Genomic DNA, 16450 nt, shown 5'->3' with positions numbered 1-16450 from the left:
AGCAGATGCAGCAGCATATTCCCCTTGTCTAGAACTTTCTTTGACATTTTGATTGTTACGACCCATTTAAGTCTGAAAGTGTGAGATGTGAGCACCACACTGAAAAGAAACGCTTGCCTTAAAGGAAGTCTCAGCTCTGAGGATGCCGTGAGAGGCTGCTTAGGAAGACCTTCAGGGTTAAGCTGCAGACTCGTGGAAATAGACTGATGGTTAGAAGGAGTGTCTCATTAAACCAGATCTGTATTTGGAAGCCTGGCCCTATTCTTCATGCGTCGATGTCCTGGTGTTACAGCCCCATCCAGGAGGTTCCATGTGAGCACTTAACCAGCCTCTCCTTCTGTAGGTTATGGGGCTGGGCTGGGAGGGGCAAGGGTAGGGGTTCATTGCAGACCCTGGAGGAGGGCTGCCTGGCTTCGCATCCCAGCTCTGACCCTTACCAGCTGCTTGACCCTGGCCTCTGCTTTACTTCTTTGTTTCTTATGTAAACCGGAAGGCAAATGCTATGTCTGGGCTTCCCCACTGACTCAGGGGGTAAAGAATCCACCTGCAGTGCAGGAGACACGAGTTCAGTCCCTGGGAACATCCCCTGGAGGAGGAATGGCAACCCACTCCAGTATTCTTGCCAGAAAAATCCCATGGACAGAGGAGCCTGGTGGGCTACAGTCCATGGGGTTGCAGAGAGTTGAACATGACTGAGCACACCCACACAATAATATGTATCTCATAGATGTAATGACTGTGAGGTACTTAGCACAGTACCTCACTGGTAGTCAGTGCTGAGTACACAGCAGTTGCTATTATTAACGTGGCTCTCAGGGCATCTCCAAGGAGTAATGAAACTTGAGTGCGTTTGTGTGTGGGACCTCTTGCAGCCCTGTGACCTGCAGCTGTTGGTCCATTTAATCCTGTCTTCCCCTAGGTAACGACGTGGGTCCGTCATCGTCCAGTAAGACCACGAACAAGTTCGAGGGCCTGTCCCAGCAGTCGAGGTGAGCCATCTCTGCGTGGACTCCCCTGAGGGGCCGCTTAGGGTCGCCGTGGACAGTTATACAAGTGGGCTTTGGGGGCCGTCTACTTAAGGCCATCTGCTCACCAGCTGATGCTGACCGTGATGGGAACCGGAAAGCCTCCATCTCTTTGCATGGCCCCCCTCGGCACACAGTTCTAGGGCCCGGACAGGGTCTGCGGATGGTGTTTCAGGGGATCAGCACCTCCATCTCCAGATTCCAGGCGGGAATGGACCTCACTTTTCTGAGGATTGCAGAGTCTGTGCTGGAATGAGTTCTTATTTTCAATTTTTTAATGAAGTCATTTTGTTTTGTTACTTTCTCTTTTAGCTCCATCCTGCAGACCTGAGAGTAAAAAGATAATCCTCGAGGAGATCCAATAGCCTAGAGATTTTCAAACATAAAAATAGGACTCTTTCCAAGTCTCCTGTTTGTAAGATTTCTTTAAGCTAGGCTAACAGAGGGGCGTCCCTTTCTCCTCTCCTCTCACCGAAATGAGATGCTTCGGATGAGTTTCTTTGGACAGTGTATACCCGGTCCCAGCACAGAGGGTTTTCCCCGGAGACTGGATCCCAGATGAGGACACAGGGAGCCGCTTCCCAACCCAAAAGCTCAGGCAGGAGGAGTCAGCTGGTGCTTGGGGGTTGCCTTCCAGAGTTTGTTGAGGCCGCCGCCCTGTTTTTGTCTCTACGAGCCCGTGAGGCAGCCCAGTTGCTGCTGCCCTCAGGTTTGCAGATGAGGACGCGGGGCCCCGGGACTCAATCCGGGGGGTTCTCAGGCGCCACAGTGAACACTGCCTGCCCCTCGCGCTCAGCGCCCCCCACACACACTGCCTGGGGGTCTCTCAACCCCGGGTCCAGGGCGGGTCTTCCAGGGGAGGGAGTCTGACGTGGAGGAAGTGCCCACTAATGGTTTTTACAGGGAATCAAGCCCCCACATGTACACGCACGCTTACATACATGTGCACACGCCACCCCCCGCAGCACGCGAAGAAGCCCAGATCCACACACAGCATCCAGCCCAGGTCTCCCGTGTGAGATGCTTCCAAGCATCTGGCCTCAGTACCCAGGCTGGGAAAGCATCGAGCTCACGTCTGTGATGGGCAGACATGCATCCCTGCGAAGATGCTGAGGCCAAAACACGCACCAGACGTGTTCAAGGCAAAACCCTTCTAGTTCATTGGTGGCTTGATCTCACCAGCCTTAGCCTCGAGGAGCCCAGAGGCCCTAGAATTTCGAGGGAGCCAAGGAAAGAGCCACTCAGACCAGGAGTGATTTGTGGGCCAGGATGAAAGACACGTGCATTTCATCTTCTTTATTGAGCTCTTTGTTTTCTTCTTGGCTGGTTTGGCTTTTCCTGTCCTTTTAAATGCAATTAGGATAGACGAGGGGTGGAGTCAGTTCTTAGGCCATCAGAGGACAGCAGAGGATAAACGAGGTAATAAAAGGGGCTCTTGGCAGATATGAGTTTGGCATTGGGATGCTGTGCTGTTTGGGTCCTCAGGGCCCCTGGGGTTCCCTGAGCACAGTCACAGCCTCTTGTTAAAGAGAAAGAGCAGGTTCCCACTGAGAGTTGTCTCCTGCAGTGCTGGCATCTCGGTGGTGGCAGGGGCGTTGGGGAGTCCCTGATACCAGATGACATGGGGCAGCTTCTGTGCCTGGGGCCTGCTTTCCGGGGCTCTTCTCCTCTGCTCATTTACAAATGGTTCAAGAAGAGGAACAACTCAGGGAAAGCCTGGAGGCCTGAGACCCAAGCTGTTTGCTCTGGTGCAAGGAAAAAGTAAGGGCTCTGGAGTCCAATGGAGCTGGGCCTGCATGTCCAGCTCTGCCACTGACCAGCCTTGGGAGCGTCCACAGGTCACTGGAGGTGCACAGGCTCTGGTTTCCTGTGCTGCAGGTGGAGGAGACACGCATAACACATGGGGTCGCATGAGAAGAGCTGCCTCGGAGCAGCGCGCTTGGCCCAGGACCTGCAGGGTGCCCAGCGCTTTCATCAGCGCTGTTCCTTCAGGGAAAGGTGTCAAGAAGGAGAGGGATCAGGCTTTTTCACTCAGAGGGTTGGTGGTGGTTTTGTTACTTTCCCTCTTGACTCCATTCTGCAGACTTGGGAATAAAAAGATAATCCTCAGGGAAATGCAGGCAAGCTTCAAATCTGGGAAAGTGGACTATAATCTTTTGTTAGGGAAATGTTGAAAGCAATTTTAGATAGATAAATCTGTGAATTTCTATGATTTCCTTGTATACTATTTCACTATTGATTTTATAGCGCTCTGAGATCATAAACGATTCTTATTTATTCATTAGCACCGGTTCTGCAAAGACTGCACTTGGCCCAAGAGTTCTTCCTAAACTACCTCAGAAAGGTAAGATTTCTCTTTTTCATCCTGTTTGTTCTCTGACTCTTTCCGACGCCAGAGACAGCAGCTCACCAGGCTTCCCTGTCCTTCACTGGATATCTACCAGAGTTTGCTCAAACTCATGTCCATTTAGTCGGTGATGCTATCTAACCATCTCATCCTCTCTTTCATATTTACATGTAATTATACTGTCACTGTACCCTCCAAGGGATCGGGGCTGTCTGTCTCTTTTGGCCCCTGCTTTATCTCAGATGGCCTTGAGCAGCAGCTGACATGTGAGAGATGTATACTTAATATTTGTTCAGTGAATAAAAATATTTATAAGCTCAAGTTTTGTAATTAACAAACACCAAACTTTTGCTTAAAAAAAGCAATGCTTTTTCAGAAGATTCATCATTAGTATCCCCAGATACCATTTCTTCTCTTGCAAACAATATGAGACAGACTTCAGAACCGGTACTGGCTCTCCTGCTTACTAGCTGTGAGGCCCGGGCAGGGGACTCAGAAGCTTCGCTGAGCCTGAGATTCCTCACCCATCAGCGGGGCCAGGACACCTGCTCCACCAGGTTTCGTGAGGACGAGGTGAGACCGTACTTAGCAAAGGCTGGATTCTGCTGATCGGCGCCCCGTGTGGTCATTTAACACGTTCCTCTGTCCTCGAATATTTCCTGTCAACTGGAAGTTGGATCAGGAGACCCAATCAGATGCTCCTAGTTCAGGCTTTGGCAAAACTCCTTCCCAGGCAGCAGTGTGCTTTTCTGTCAAGAGGGACACGCCGTCTGACTGCCTCTCTCTCTGTCAGGTTCGCAGCTACCAGTTCTCCACGCCGAGATCCATTCATGTGTCTCTTAAAACCCCTCCACGAGGCCGTCAGCGGTGATCAGGCTCGGCCTGTCTGTAGCCTTTGGCCCAGCTGGTTACTGTCTCCGCACTTGGCCTGTGGACACCATCCTGTTCTTACGGCACTGACAGTCCCTCCCCCCGTGTGCAGGCCCCTCGTGTGCAGGCCCCTCGTGTCCGCAGCCTCCAGAGATTGGCTCATTCGCAGTCACTTCTCTTCTGAATCTGCCCTCATTCCCTGGGGTACCCAGCTCGGCACCTCTGTGCCATGTACGCAGTCCAAGTGACCCTCCATAATCTAAACTCCCACACACCTGCCACTGTCGTGTCTCTGCTCAGATGTCTGACGGCTTCTCAACTTAAGATTTTGAAGACCCTTCACTCACACACACACATACACCCTCCAGCCAAACCTGTTCCTTGCACAGCGTCCCTATCTGTTACAGGCAATATTGTCTAGGTACACACAGACACACACACACCCCCGCCAGCCAAACCTGTTCCTTGCACAGCATCCCTGTCTGTTATAGGCGATATTGTCCAGGTCCAGGGGATTGGATCTTAAACCTAGGAGAGAAGCCCAGCTCCTCCCTTCCTCCCATGCCCCTCGTCCATCCACACACACTGTTGGTTCTCCGTTGCTTGTATCTTCCCGTGTCTCCACTCTCACCGTGGTCTCCCAGACCATCCTCTCCTGTCTCGACTCTGCAGCCTCCTCCCTGGTCTGCCTTCTCCCACCCCGGCCCTGCAGTTTTTCCCCAGCAGAAGAGCTAGGGTGCTCCGTGTTATATCAGTGGCTCCTGCGCCATCCATCCAGTGTGTCCTTGTCTCGCCCAGAAAACAAGCAGAGTCCGGGTGTATTTCTGAGCCTCCTCAGCCAGAGGCAGAGGGCGTCCGTGATGCTGAGAGGGACAGGGCGCAGCTCCTTCTCCTGCCCGTCCGTCCTCCCCAGCACCTGCTGGCACTTCCCCATGGACTGACCACACCTCACTGATTTTCCTTCCCAAACATCACTTATTTTTAAATTCTTTGAAAGTGTTAGTTGCTTAGTCGTGTCAGGCTCCTCTGTCCGTGGGATTCTCCAGGCAAGAATACTGGAGTGAGTTGCCATTCCCTTCTCCAGGGGATCTGCCCGACCCAGGGATCGAACCCAGATCTCCTGCTTTGCAGGTGGATTCTTTACCATCTGAGCCACCGGGGGATTCTTTGGGCTTCTTTTAAAGGGCTTAGTGAAAACCTTCTCAGCTGGGGATTGACTGCTGCATGGAGCCATTTGTTTAATGAGTTTTAAAGGGCAGAAGTAGAGAAACTTCAGGGGGCTCTCCCACCTGAACAGAGTCACCGTAGTGTTGGGCTGTGACGCAGCCCTTGGTCCCTTACATTCTTCCCGAGCTGTCATCACAGTGAAAGTCCAGTCCTGCATCCTGGGTTTTTCCACTTAGGATTCTGTCATCAAGCAGCTGCCATTCTCTGCTTGGCGCCCCCTTTTGTTGGAAACATGAGCCAAGAGCATGTGGACTCTTTCTTCATCTTCCTCCTCCTTCTCAGTTTTGTCCTTAGAGCCTCTTCTCAGGAACAGAACGGTCAAAGCCCGGGGCAGAGTGTTCAGCACCTAAGCTCTGTACCACACTGCTGTTCAAAGGGCTGAATCTGTTTGTTTCCAACCAACCTTGCCTGCATGCACCATAACCCCCCAGGTCTTTTTCTTATTTTTCAACTGTGCCCTGCAGCGTGCGGGATTCTAGTTCCCCAACCAGGGATCGAACCCACATCCCCTGCAGTGGAAGTGTGGATTCTTAACCAGTGGACCGCCAAGGAAGTCCCAGGGATGGGGTGGAATTCTCACTCCTTTCTTGTTCTTGATGTCCTCATTCGAGCAGAGTACTCTTTGTCGTCCAACTTTGGGGGGAAATTTGCTTGTCTGTCCATCAGAGTTAAGAATGCAGCTCAGGCACTTCGCTAGTAGTCCAGTGGCTAATGCTTCACACTCCTAACGCAGGGGGCCCAAGATCGATCTTTGGTCAGGGAAAATCTTAAATGCCACAACTAAGATCAGATGACGAAACTTAAGATGTGGTACAGCCAAATAAATAAATAATTTTTTTTTTTTTTTAAGAATGAAGCTCACAAAGGACTTTGAATTAGAGAGGGGAAAACACAAAATCATCTTGGAAATAAAATAGTCAGAGGAGAGACTTCTTTAGAGGGGAGACCGTCTCTTTTCATATTTCTTTGTAGTATAAAATTAACCTATATTCATTCTAGATTTTAAAAATGCAAAGAAGTATAAAGAAAATACAAACCACCCAAAGTCTCGCCACCCAGGATAAATCAATTTAGTCGGCCCTCTCAGTCTTTTTCCTATGATTTTTTTATGTCACTATTTAAGCTGACTGAGCGGCTGATCTGATCTGATCTGAAGCTGGTTTTTGTCGTGCAGTGAATCAAGAGCCCTTTCCATGAGATTAATTGTACTCGTACTGGCTGCGTAGTGCTCCGGTATCTGATACGTGGCCGTGTTAAGTAGTCTGTCCTCTTCCACATTCACCCGGTTCACAGTTTTTTTCTTTTCACTATAAACAGTGTCATGCTGAACACCCTGGCACAGGCATGTGCCCTGGCTTTGATCCCTTTTCTGGATAAATTCCTAGAACCGGAGGTGCCTGTTTGGGCGGCCCAGCACTTCCTCACGGTTTCTGTTCCCCCGTAAGTGTGGCTCAGAGCTAGGCTTTTCAGCCCCGCTGCCTCAGGGGATTCCCCCGGCTGTTCCCCCATCGCCACCTGCCTCAGGCTTTGTTTACCCCAATATCTTGACTTCCAAGAGAGGAATCTGATGGGGCTGTTGTCACTCTCTGAACTGTGCCACGTTGGCCGAAGCTCACCGGCCGGCCCGTGAGCAGGGTGCCCTTGAAATTTGAGTTCCTTAGGAAGGGATGTGGCCCGGCAGGCCCTGAGCAGGAGCAGCTGCAGGGTAGCTGTGACCTTCCAACACTGGGGTTTGTCTTTTCTTTTTTAAAAAACAAAACATTTAAAAAGTCTCTCTCTGAGCGTTGTGTCTTTAGAATACAGTTCTTAGTTTGGCTCCTCCGTGTGCTTCAGTCAGCTGTGTCCTCACTGAGCACCCACTGTGTGCTTGGTGAATCCTGGCCTCAAGGAACCTTGCCTCAGCAGCGGTGCTAATGCTCCGTAATATTCTGATACCACACCCAGAGTCTACCTCGTCCTGTTGGCATATGTGTTATGTCAGCTCGTGGTTTAGAGATGAGGAGGGTGAGGGGGTTTGTAGTCTACCTCGTCCTGTTGGCATATGCGTTATGTCAGCTCGTGGTTTAGAGATGAGGAGGGTGAGGGGGTTTGTAACCTGCTCAGGGTCACACAGCTGGTAACCAAGTAGTGGAGCCCAATTTGGAGACATGTCTTAAGTTCCACTGGTTAGAGCTGTGCGAAGGTTCAGACCGCAGACTCTCCAAGCGATGGAGTACTACACAACCTTTAAAGAGAAGGAGGAGGAAGTGACTTATTAATAGAAATTCTCCCAAGCATTTTAAATGCAGAAAAACCAAAGTTGTAGACAATGTATGTCGTGTGTGTGTGTGTATGTGAGTGAGTGAGTGTGAGTCGTTCAGTCACATCCGACTCTGCGACCCCATGGACTGTAGCAAGCAAGAATACTTGAGTGGCTTGCCGTTTCCTTCTCAGTGTATGTATTGTAGTCCCATGTTAATAGACATTCTCCCAAGTATATTAAATGGGAAGCAAAGTTGCAGGCAGCGTAGGTGTTGTAGTCCCATTGAATGTATTTGTTGTAGTCCCTGGCTTTTAAAGATAATTCATATATACACGGATGGGCATCACTAAAAAGGAACGGAGGTGACCTCAAAGGGGTGGTAGGTGGGAGTGGTAAGAGGAGAAACTTTTTCCCTCTTACACAGTGTGTACATCATATAAAACGTGAGAAATTAGAATGATACCGCTATAGAACGGAATAGGATGCAGCATGAAAAGTATATGCTTAGTACTAATGAACAATGTTTATAAACGTGGTGAATATTCTTGCTAAATCAGTATATAGATAAGAGTAGATGTTTTATCTATGAAAGATACATAGAGAAGTCCAGAAGGAAATTATACCAAAATATTTTAAATGGCTAATTTACGCAGTAGACTTACAGAAAACTTCTTCTTTTAACTCTGCACCTTTCAGTTTTCTATAATCTGTATTATGTGTATGAAAAAGTGAGTGTTTGTCACTCAATCACATCTAACTCTTTGCGGCCCCATGGACTGTAGCCCACCAGGATCCTCTGTCCATGGAATTTTCGAGGCAAGAATACTGAAGTAGGTTGCCATTCCCTTCTCCAGAGGATCTATTATGTGTATAGTTGTGGGGTTTTGTTTTTGTTTTTTTCACTTCTGAGTGAGTTTGGATGTCCTGTTCTTACGTAACTGAGGCATAAGATCATCCATTGTAAGGTGGATGCCTCCAGGCTTCCAACTTTCACCTTTTTTAAAAGCAGGCCAATTCATGTGGGGTCTGGGCCTGCGACCGCCTGGGGCGCTCGCTCAGGGTCAGTCCTGCCCGTGACCCCTCTCTGTGGTTGCCTCCCGCAGTGGCACTAAGGAAAACAGAGACCAGCCATCATCTCTCCCTCGACAAAGCCAACGTCCCACCTGAGATCTTCCAGAAGTCGTCCCAGTTGACAGAGTTACCGCAGAAGCCGCCACCCGGGGACCTGCCCCCGAAGCCCACGGAACTGGCTCCCAAACCCCCCATTGGAGACTTACCACCTAAGCCAGGCGAGCTGCCCCCGAAGCCACAGCTGGGCGACCTGCCCCCCAAGCCCCAGCTCGCAGACTTGCCCCCCAAGCCCCAGGTGAAAGACCTGCCTCCCAAGCCACAACTGGGGGAGCTGCTGGCAAAACCCCAGACGGGAGACGCCTCGCCCAAGGCCCAGCCACCCCTGGAGCTCACCCCCAAGTCACACCTGGCGGACCTGTCCCCGAACGTCCCCAAGCAGGCGTCTGAGGACACCAACGACCTCACGCCCACCCTGCCAGAGACACCCGTGCCGCTGCCCAGGAAGATCAACACGGTGAGTGGTGCTCAGAAACCCAGGCACGTGCTCACCCAGCCAGCCTGGAGTCGGGTGTCAGGTGTCGTGGGGGGCGCAAGGCCTTGGGGTTGGGGCTGGGCTGTGGACCCCAGCAGATAGGCATCAGGACCTGCCTGCCCTGTGACCACGGGGCCGTGGCCACCTCCTCATGGCCCTGAACCTCTGTCTCCTCCTTCACAGAAAGGGGCTAGAACACTGCCTGGCTTCATGGGCAATGAAATGCAGGGAAGTGTGAGCAGCGCCCAGCAAGTGGTCGCCCTTGTCTGTGGTCCTTGAGCAGGAGACCTTTCCTTTCCCAGGGTCCCAGGAAAGTGGCCTCACACCTCAGCTTTTCTCCGCACCTTTCTGGAGGAATTGGACACAAAGCCCAAAGAGACTTGTACCAACCAACATAGAGTTTGGTTTGAAGTCTCCCAGCCCTTCATTTTCACAAAATGCCTTCTACTCTATAATATGTCCTTTTTACTTTAAACATGCCTTTCCCTCCCCACCCCCACCCCCCCAAAAAAATCATTTTTTTTGGAAAAATGAAGCTCTGGGAAGATGCACATGTGCTGTCTGTCCTGCCCACGCTGCACCCTGACAGGGGTGGGAGCACCCCGGGTTAAGGAGCACAGTTAGCAGGGGGACCAAAAGCCTTGCTCACATCTTCCCATGAGAAAACAACATTGTGATGGAAGTGTGTCCCTTCAACACTAAAGGAAAGGTGAGAATAGTGGAACAGATCCTCTCCCGGGTGGGGGGCCACAAGCATGTTCATGGGTGGATGCTTGCTCTTCACGGGCTCTCCAGAAGCCTGAGCACCACCCTTGGCCTTGATGTACACAATTCCAGTCTGAGCTGCTGCACACTTCACCGTTTTATTATCTCATTTAACCCTCCCTGTTATAAGTGGTCGCACATAGGTCTTCCAGTTTGCTCACAGAGTCAGAGCTGAAAAGACTTCAGATCTCGACTGGCCGTAGCCCTCGGCTTCTCAGACCCCACCAGCTCTGGCTTAGCCCGGGGAGGGGAATTGTAGAAGCAAGTGGGTCATCGGGGAGAGTGAGGGAGAAACCAACGGACCAAGAGGAAAAGCACTTGACCCTAGACTTTGAGCGTAACAGCTTGCTTTTTTTTAATTCCTAATTATTTAATAAGCCAGGCGCCAGAAGCATCCTTTGGAAGGTCAGTTCTCTATTTCCATCTTCCTGTTTGCAGAGAACTGGAAATCTAACAACCAAAAGCTCCATTAAACATGGGTCAGAAACTAAAACGTTTTGGGGAACTGCCTGGAGTCCCCCGCCCCCGCCCCGGGCTCCCCTGCTCTGTTTCAGCAGCGTGTGCTGACACGGCGCTTTGCATGAGGGGCTGAGAAATGTGTTTATGCTGCATGTGTTTGGTCTGCTTTACATCATGTTTCCCCAAACCATTTTTAGAATCTGCTGTCATCTTTGCAGGCTGCCACGGGGCGGGGCGGGGTCGGGCACATCGCTTGTTTCTGGTGAAGCTGGATTTTGATCCCTTCCCCGTGATGTTTGCTCTCAGATGGAAGTCATCTATGGTTACCCGCCCCCTGCCCCCCGCACTCTCAGTGGGCCCCCCTGCTGCCTTGGGCGGAGGGGCCCTTCTATCTGGAGAGCACCCAGGGCTGGGGGCGCTCCCCCCTTTCATCAAGGAGAAACTGAGGCTCGGCGAGGTGAAGCCACTTGCCCGGGGTCATCGTGTCCTCCTTTCCCTTCAGTCTAAAACCTCAAGTCCCTTGAGCTAAAACCCCGCTGCTTTCTTGAAGGGGAAGAGCAAGGTGAGGCGAGTGAAGACCATCTACGACTGCCAGGCGGACAACGATGACGAGCTGACTTTCATGGAGGGCGAGGTGATCGTGGTCACCGGGGAGGAGGACCAGGAGTGGTGGGTACGTACCAGCTGCGTGGCGCTGTCCGTGGTCAGCCTGCACACGCCCCCCGAGGACACAGTGCCTGGCCTGCCTCTTAGCTTCGAAACCAGCTCAGGAGAGTACCCTTATCACACTGCAGCCTGTGGGCCTCAGGTACTCTCTGGCAGATGCAAAACTGAAACTCATTCAACACTGGCCCAGCCAGCTCTGCTCAGGCCTCGCCCTTCAACACCACCGCCACCACCACACACACACACACACACACACACCTGCCAAATGTTCTCAGGCTGCATCACCACACATACACGTACACATTGACATTGACATTGAAGTCGCTCAGTCGTGTCCGACTCTTTGCGACCCCATGGACTGTAGCCTACCAGGCCCCTCCGTCCATGGTATTTTCCAGGCAACAATACTGAAGTGGGTTGCCATTTCCTTCTCCAGGAAATACACGTACACAAACACGTACATACTTGTGTGCACATACATCCCCGCCACACATCCTCAGGCTCTATCACCCCACCCCTCCACACACACACACACCCACCACACATCCTCAGGCTCCATCTTCGTCCAGCCTGAAGTTCTATCAGGAGGATCCCTGCCTCACATGACTTCAGGGGAGGATTCAAGGAGACCATCTATGACAGCTCCTTTTCCATGAAAACCTGCTGCCCAGGTGTCAGGAAGGAAAGGCATCCCTGTCCCCCCACCACAGCCTGGGAGCTGCCTGGGTCCTGGGTGGCTGCAGGGGACCCGACATGTCCACGGCTGTCCAAGCTGTCGGGGGAGGAAGCCTCCAGCAGGCCCTGCCGGACAGAGGGGCAGCGGGCAGACGCCTCCGAGGCGATCACTCCCCACCCTGGGCGTGGAAATTCTGCTTCCTTGGCAGCTAGAGCCCCATCCTGCCCAGAGGGCCCAGCCCTCTGTGTCGAGAAAGGGACCCATGGTTCACCGCTGAGCCCAGGACCTGCTGATGCCCAGAAACACACACACACGGGCACACTCATGGCCCTTCGCCTTTCCTCCCCTGGGCCCAGACCATGACTCCAGAATCCCGGTCACAGCCGTCAGGATGCTCCTTGGGCCACAGCAGTGGTTCAGCCAGGGCAGTCTCGCTCTCCAGGCATGTGTGGCAACATCTGGAAACATTCTGATCGTCAGGGCCTGGCCAGGGTGGGTGCTGCTGGCCTCTGCTGAACATCCTGTGATGTTTGGGGGAGCCCCCACCACAAAGAACCCCCTGCCCCAAATGTCAGGAGCACTGAGGCTGACAAACCAGAGGCCTGCCCCCTCCCTCCCTCTCTCTGTCTGTCGTGAAGTCTGGTGGGTTAGATCCCTGACAAGGAGACGGGCGCTGAAATCCCGGCGTGACTCACCCTCTGGCCCTGGGTGCAGCCTCCTGTGAGCCTCAGTTTCCCCCTCTGAAAAGGGAGGCACGAGTCACCCTCCCTCACAGGAATGTCTGAGGACTCACGTGTGTGATGCCAACTAAGACCCAGTGACATGGGTCATCCCAGCCTTGTTATTAACCCCTCTGTCCAGATGGAAACCGGTGCACAGAGGCCCACCCAAGGCCCCAGGCCCGGGGAGCAAAGGAGGCCGCCCATCTTTCTCCGTGATGGTCATCCGAAGCCAGCGTGCGTGTCGCTGGTCTTTTTTCTGATAGGGTTCTCTTCGATGCAGTTAATCCTCATGTAACTGAGGTTATTAGGAGCCTTGGCAGGTAATGATGGCTGACAGGTTTAGGCAGCAGACAAGAAAACAGCTGTAAAATCTGCCCTCATCGCTCTCAGGCTTTCATAGCATCCTCTTCACCACCACAACCAGAAAGCAAGTTCTTGGTGCGTTGCAGCCCTTTTTATGTATAGAATCGTTGGTTTAGTTTCCCCACAGGCTGAGAAGCAGGGGTTTTTCAGCCCTGTCTTACAGACAGGGAGGCTTAGCACGCTTTGCGAGGTCGCCCAGCGGGAGAGGCAGCCGAGAGGCCTGGTTGAGCGTGTGGTTGAGGCTGCAGCCCGGGAGAGACCGTGGCGGGCCCACCCCCCCCTCGGGGGCCCTGTCCCTTCGAGTAGAAAGTGAGGGCCCCAGGACCGTCTGCCTCCCGGGGCTGCCTGCCGGTGAAGCGACCCCTGTGAAGGCGGCTCCGCCGTGCGTGGCGCCTTCGTCATGTCTCCCCGGGGCCTGCATCAGCATCAGCTCCGGGGGCGTTCGGACACACCGGCCGCCTCCTGCCTGATGCCTCTCCTTTCTCCCTGCAGATTGGGCACATCGAGGGGCAGCCCGAGAGGAAGGGCGTCTTCCCAGTGTCCTTTGTCCACATCCTGTCCGACTAGCAAAAAAGCAGAGCCTTCAGACTGTCCGCACCCATCATGCCAGACTGCTGCCTCCCTGGGACCCCGTGCGCACCGTGTAAATAGCTGCTGTTGCCGAGTGGAAGCTCCCGGAGGGGCCGCCTCAGGAGGGGAACGGAGCTCGTGTTGTAAATACCCTATGGTCTCTGCCTTCGCCAGTATTAGGGTAGCCTTGGGACCCGGTGCGCCTTACTGGTTTGCCAAAGCCATCCTTGGCATCTAGCACTTACATCTCTCTCTATGCTGTTTTCCAAGCAAACAAACAAGCAGGAATATAGGAACTGCTGGCTTTGCAAATAGAAATGGTGTCCAGCAACCGTTGAAGGGCACAGCATTGCCTCTCTGTTCCTAACCTGACAGTATTCTCCATTGTGTTACTGAAAAATGCAACATTAGCAAAGAGGTGGGTACTGTCTTCCAGGTGAATCTTTCCGCTCCGTGACAGACCAGCCTGTCGTTATCTGTGTACACAGTTTACAGCTACAAAAACCGACTTTGGTATTTATTACAGAAAAGCGCTCAGTTCGGTGTAAGTGTTATTCCTTCAGCAAAGTATCCACTGACCCAGAACGTTGGGTGGCATTTTACAGTGCCCACAGCCTCACGCAGGTTTAGACACGTGGGTTTATGCTGTCTTAAGAAGATGAGTGCCCGCCCCTGATATTACCTCATTATGCAAAAATAACATATCCTTCATGACTATTTTCACAGAAGTTTAAGACACATCTGATGAAGTTCAACTTTCAAGAACCAAGGACTGCCAGAAAATATTAGCCTCTACATTATGCATGCATTTAGAAGCTTACCTGAAATCTGCCTTTTATAAAGGAATAGTATGGATAAGTTGAACTGTACATTTTTTTTTAACTTGATTGCCATTAAAGCAGAAATTATAAGGTTGCAACAAATATTTGTTTCTAGTCAGTCATTTGGCTTCCTCAAGAGTATGAATGCACATATCACATTATGAATTAGCATCCTTCAACTATGTTAACACCTCTAACATGTCCGTTTTAAATTCTTTTCTTAGTTTTCATTCTGGATAAATTTAAACTTTCAAAAGAGTGTTCAAGAAGATGACTAATTCAGAAATCAGTTCTGCCCACCGTTTTCCCCCGCCCACCCCCGCTGTAGAATTCAGGTGCTGAAACCAGCCTTCTTTTTTTTTTTTTCTTCATTTCCTTTAGTAAACTCCAATCATAGATAAGTTTCCCAGCTCTGTTGAACAGACACTTCATCTTCAAGTCGATTCATAACCAAGTTTCTGAACGCTGCTATGAATTGCACTGTGAAACATGCTTTTCTGCCAGGGGTCCCTGCCCCTCCCAGTTTTTTTTCTCATCCCAGCCGCTTTCATCAGACCATCAAGACCATCCTCAGTTTTTCAGTCTTTTACATCAGCCTGAATGTGGGGAGAGAATACCGCTCCGCTCCCCAGTCAGTGGGACTGCTCTCGGATTCCGAGGCCCGCGTGTCGTCCTTGCAGTGCGCTTGCTTAAACGGCTACGTTGGCAGCAGCGCAGGAAGCTAATATTTTTAAGCAGATCATCCTGGCAACGAGTGAGAAATGTTCATTTCACAGAAGCACAGCTCCCAACCAGACCCTTAGGGGAGCCCTCTGTAATCGAGTCACAGTGCTCGGCGAGCATTACCTTAGCTCTGCTCATGTGATCACTGAACCAATAAACCTTGCATGACAAACCTGCAGCAGATCTCACCAGCTATTATCGGAAAGTGATTTTAAGCAACTGCTTCCTCAGCATCGCGGCACACATGAACTCCACACAGATACGAGGAACCAGCCGACGTGCTGGTGTGCGTGGCCCACAGTGTCGGCAGCCTCGGTGGTTTAGCAGCCGGGTGTCAGGACAGGAAGTCACCTCCCGAAGTCATTTACTGTACCAATTCATTCACTTACGCTTAAGTTACATTCAAGCACCGTTCATTTTTGTGGCCTACGGTATTTTCAGCTGATCTCAAAATAAACTGGCTTTTTAAAAAAAGAACACGAAAGCACGATGTCTAAAATCACATGGAATTAATTCCTTTTCTTTTTTCCTCTTTTAGAGCAACTTTTACACAGATGCTTTTTTTTTTTTTTTAACACTTGTTTGTTTTTTTCCTGGTTTTGTTTTTGTTTTCCATCAGGAATCTGAGTTTTCTCTAACCCAGCTTACTGTGGGACATAGGAAAAATAGATATAAATAAATATCTTTGGCGACCTTGGTTGAGTTTGAATCTGGTATTGTTCTTAAACTCAGTGAGCCGCTATCTGCAATTTTGTACATGATAGAGAGTATTTTGAAGGTATGGAACCTTACGGGAAAAATAGCTAATTCTTCTTTGCCCCCCCCGCAGCGGGGAACGTTATGTTCTGCAAATAGTGTGTGTCTTATTTTACTGTTGAACAGCAATTGCTATTTATTTTTTTATTGCCTAGAACTTCAACATGTTGTATAGGGATCCCACAGCGCCACAAGTTAAATTCTGAATTCCCATCTGGATGTTATGCTCAGACATCAGTACACTCGTCATTTCACATGTATTTAATGTGACTGTTTTCCAGTACTGTATGTGTTCATTTCTACTTTTTTTAATATTTAAAATTGCTTTTAAATAAACATATTCTCAGTTGATCCCAAACATCTGACATCAGGCCGTTTTGTGAGTTGTTCACGACTCTTCTGACTGGAGGAAATCAGAACTTGACTTGGCAATGTTTTGTGGGGGGTTGCGGGGGGAGTGGGTACAGATAACACAAGTCTCGCAACTTCTACATTCAGATTCACTTCAGATAAAGAATGTGCATCACTTTCCTCGGCTTAACAAACCATGGACCTTTAGCATTTCAGTTCTTTATCCTCCCCAACCCCGCTACCCCCAACCCACCCCCCACCTAC

The 16450-nt window shown here is 50.9% G+C and overlaps 1 protein-coding gene across 11 annotated transcripts in view; it reads left to right on the top strand.

Annotated features, from left to right (window-relative positions):
• ASAP1 (ArfGAP with SH3 domain, ankyrin repeat and PH domain 1) overlaps positions 1-16193 on the top strand; it is a 342709-nt gene extending 326516 nt beyond the window's left edge. For all 11 annotated transcript variants that reach the window (XM_086337364.1, XM_086337363.1, XM_086337357.1 and 8 more), the window contains 5 exons: positions 920-989; positions 3311-3369; positions 8815-9296; positions 11089-11211; positions 13458-16193. In XM_086337364.1, coding sequence (XP_086193490.1) covers positions 920-989; positions 3311-3369; positions 8815-9296; positions 11089-11211; positions 13458-13532 — 809 coding nt within the window. In that variant the 3' untranslated portion in view covers positions 13533-16193. The remainder of the gene's footprint in view (positions 1-919; positions 990-3310; positions 3370-8814; positions 9297-11088; positions 11212-13457) is intronic.
• Positions 16194-16450: the final 257 nt, after the last annotated feature.

Source organism: Bos grunniens, chromosome 14 (assembly GCF_055505025.1).
Source record: "Bos grunniens cultivar Pamir isolate PY7600 chromosome 14, Bosgru_T2T1.0, whole genome shotgun sequence".
Taxonomy (NCBI): Eukaryota; Metazoa; Chordata; class Mammalia; order Artiodactyla; family Bovidae; genus Bos; species Bos grunniens.
The sequence above is the reverse complement of the archived record's forward strand: the minus strand, read 5'-3'. Positions and strand labels throughout refer to the sequence as shown.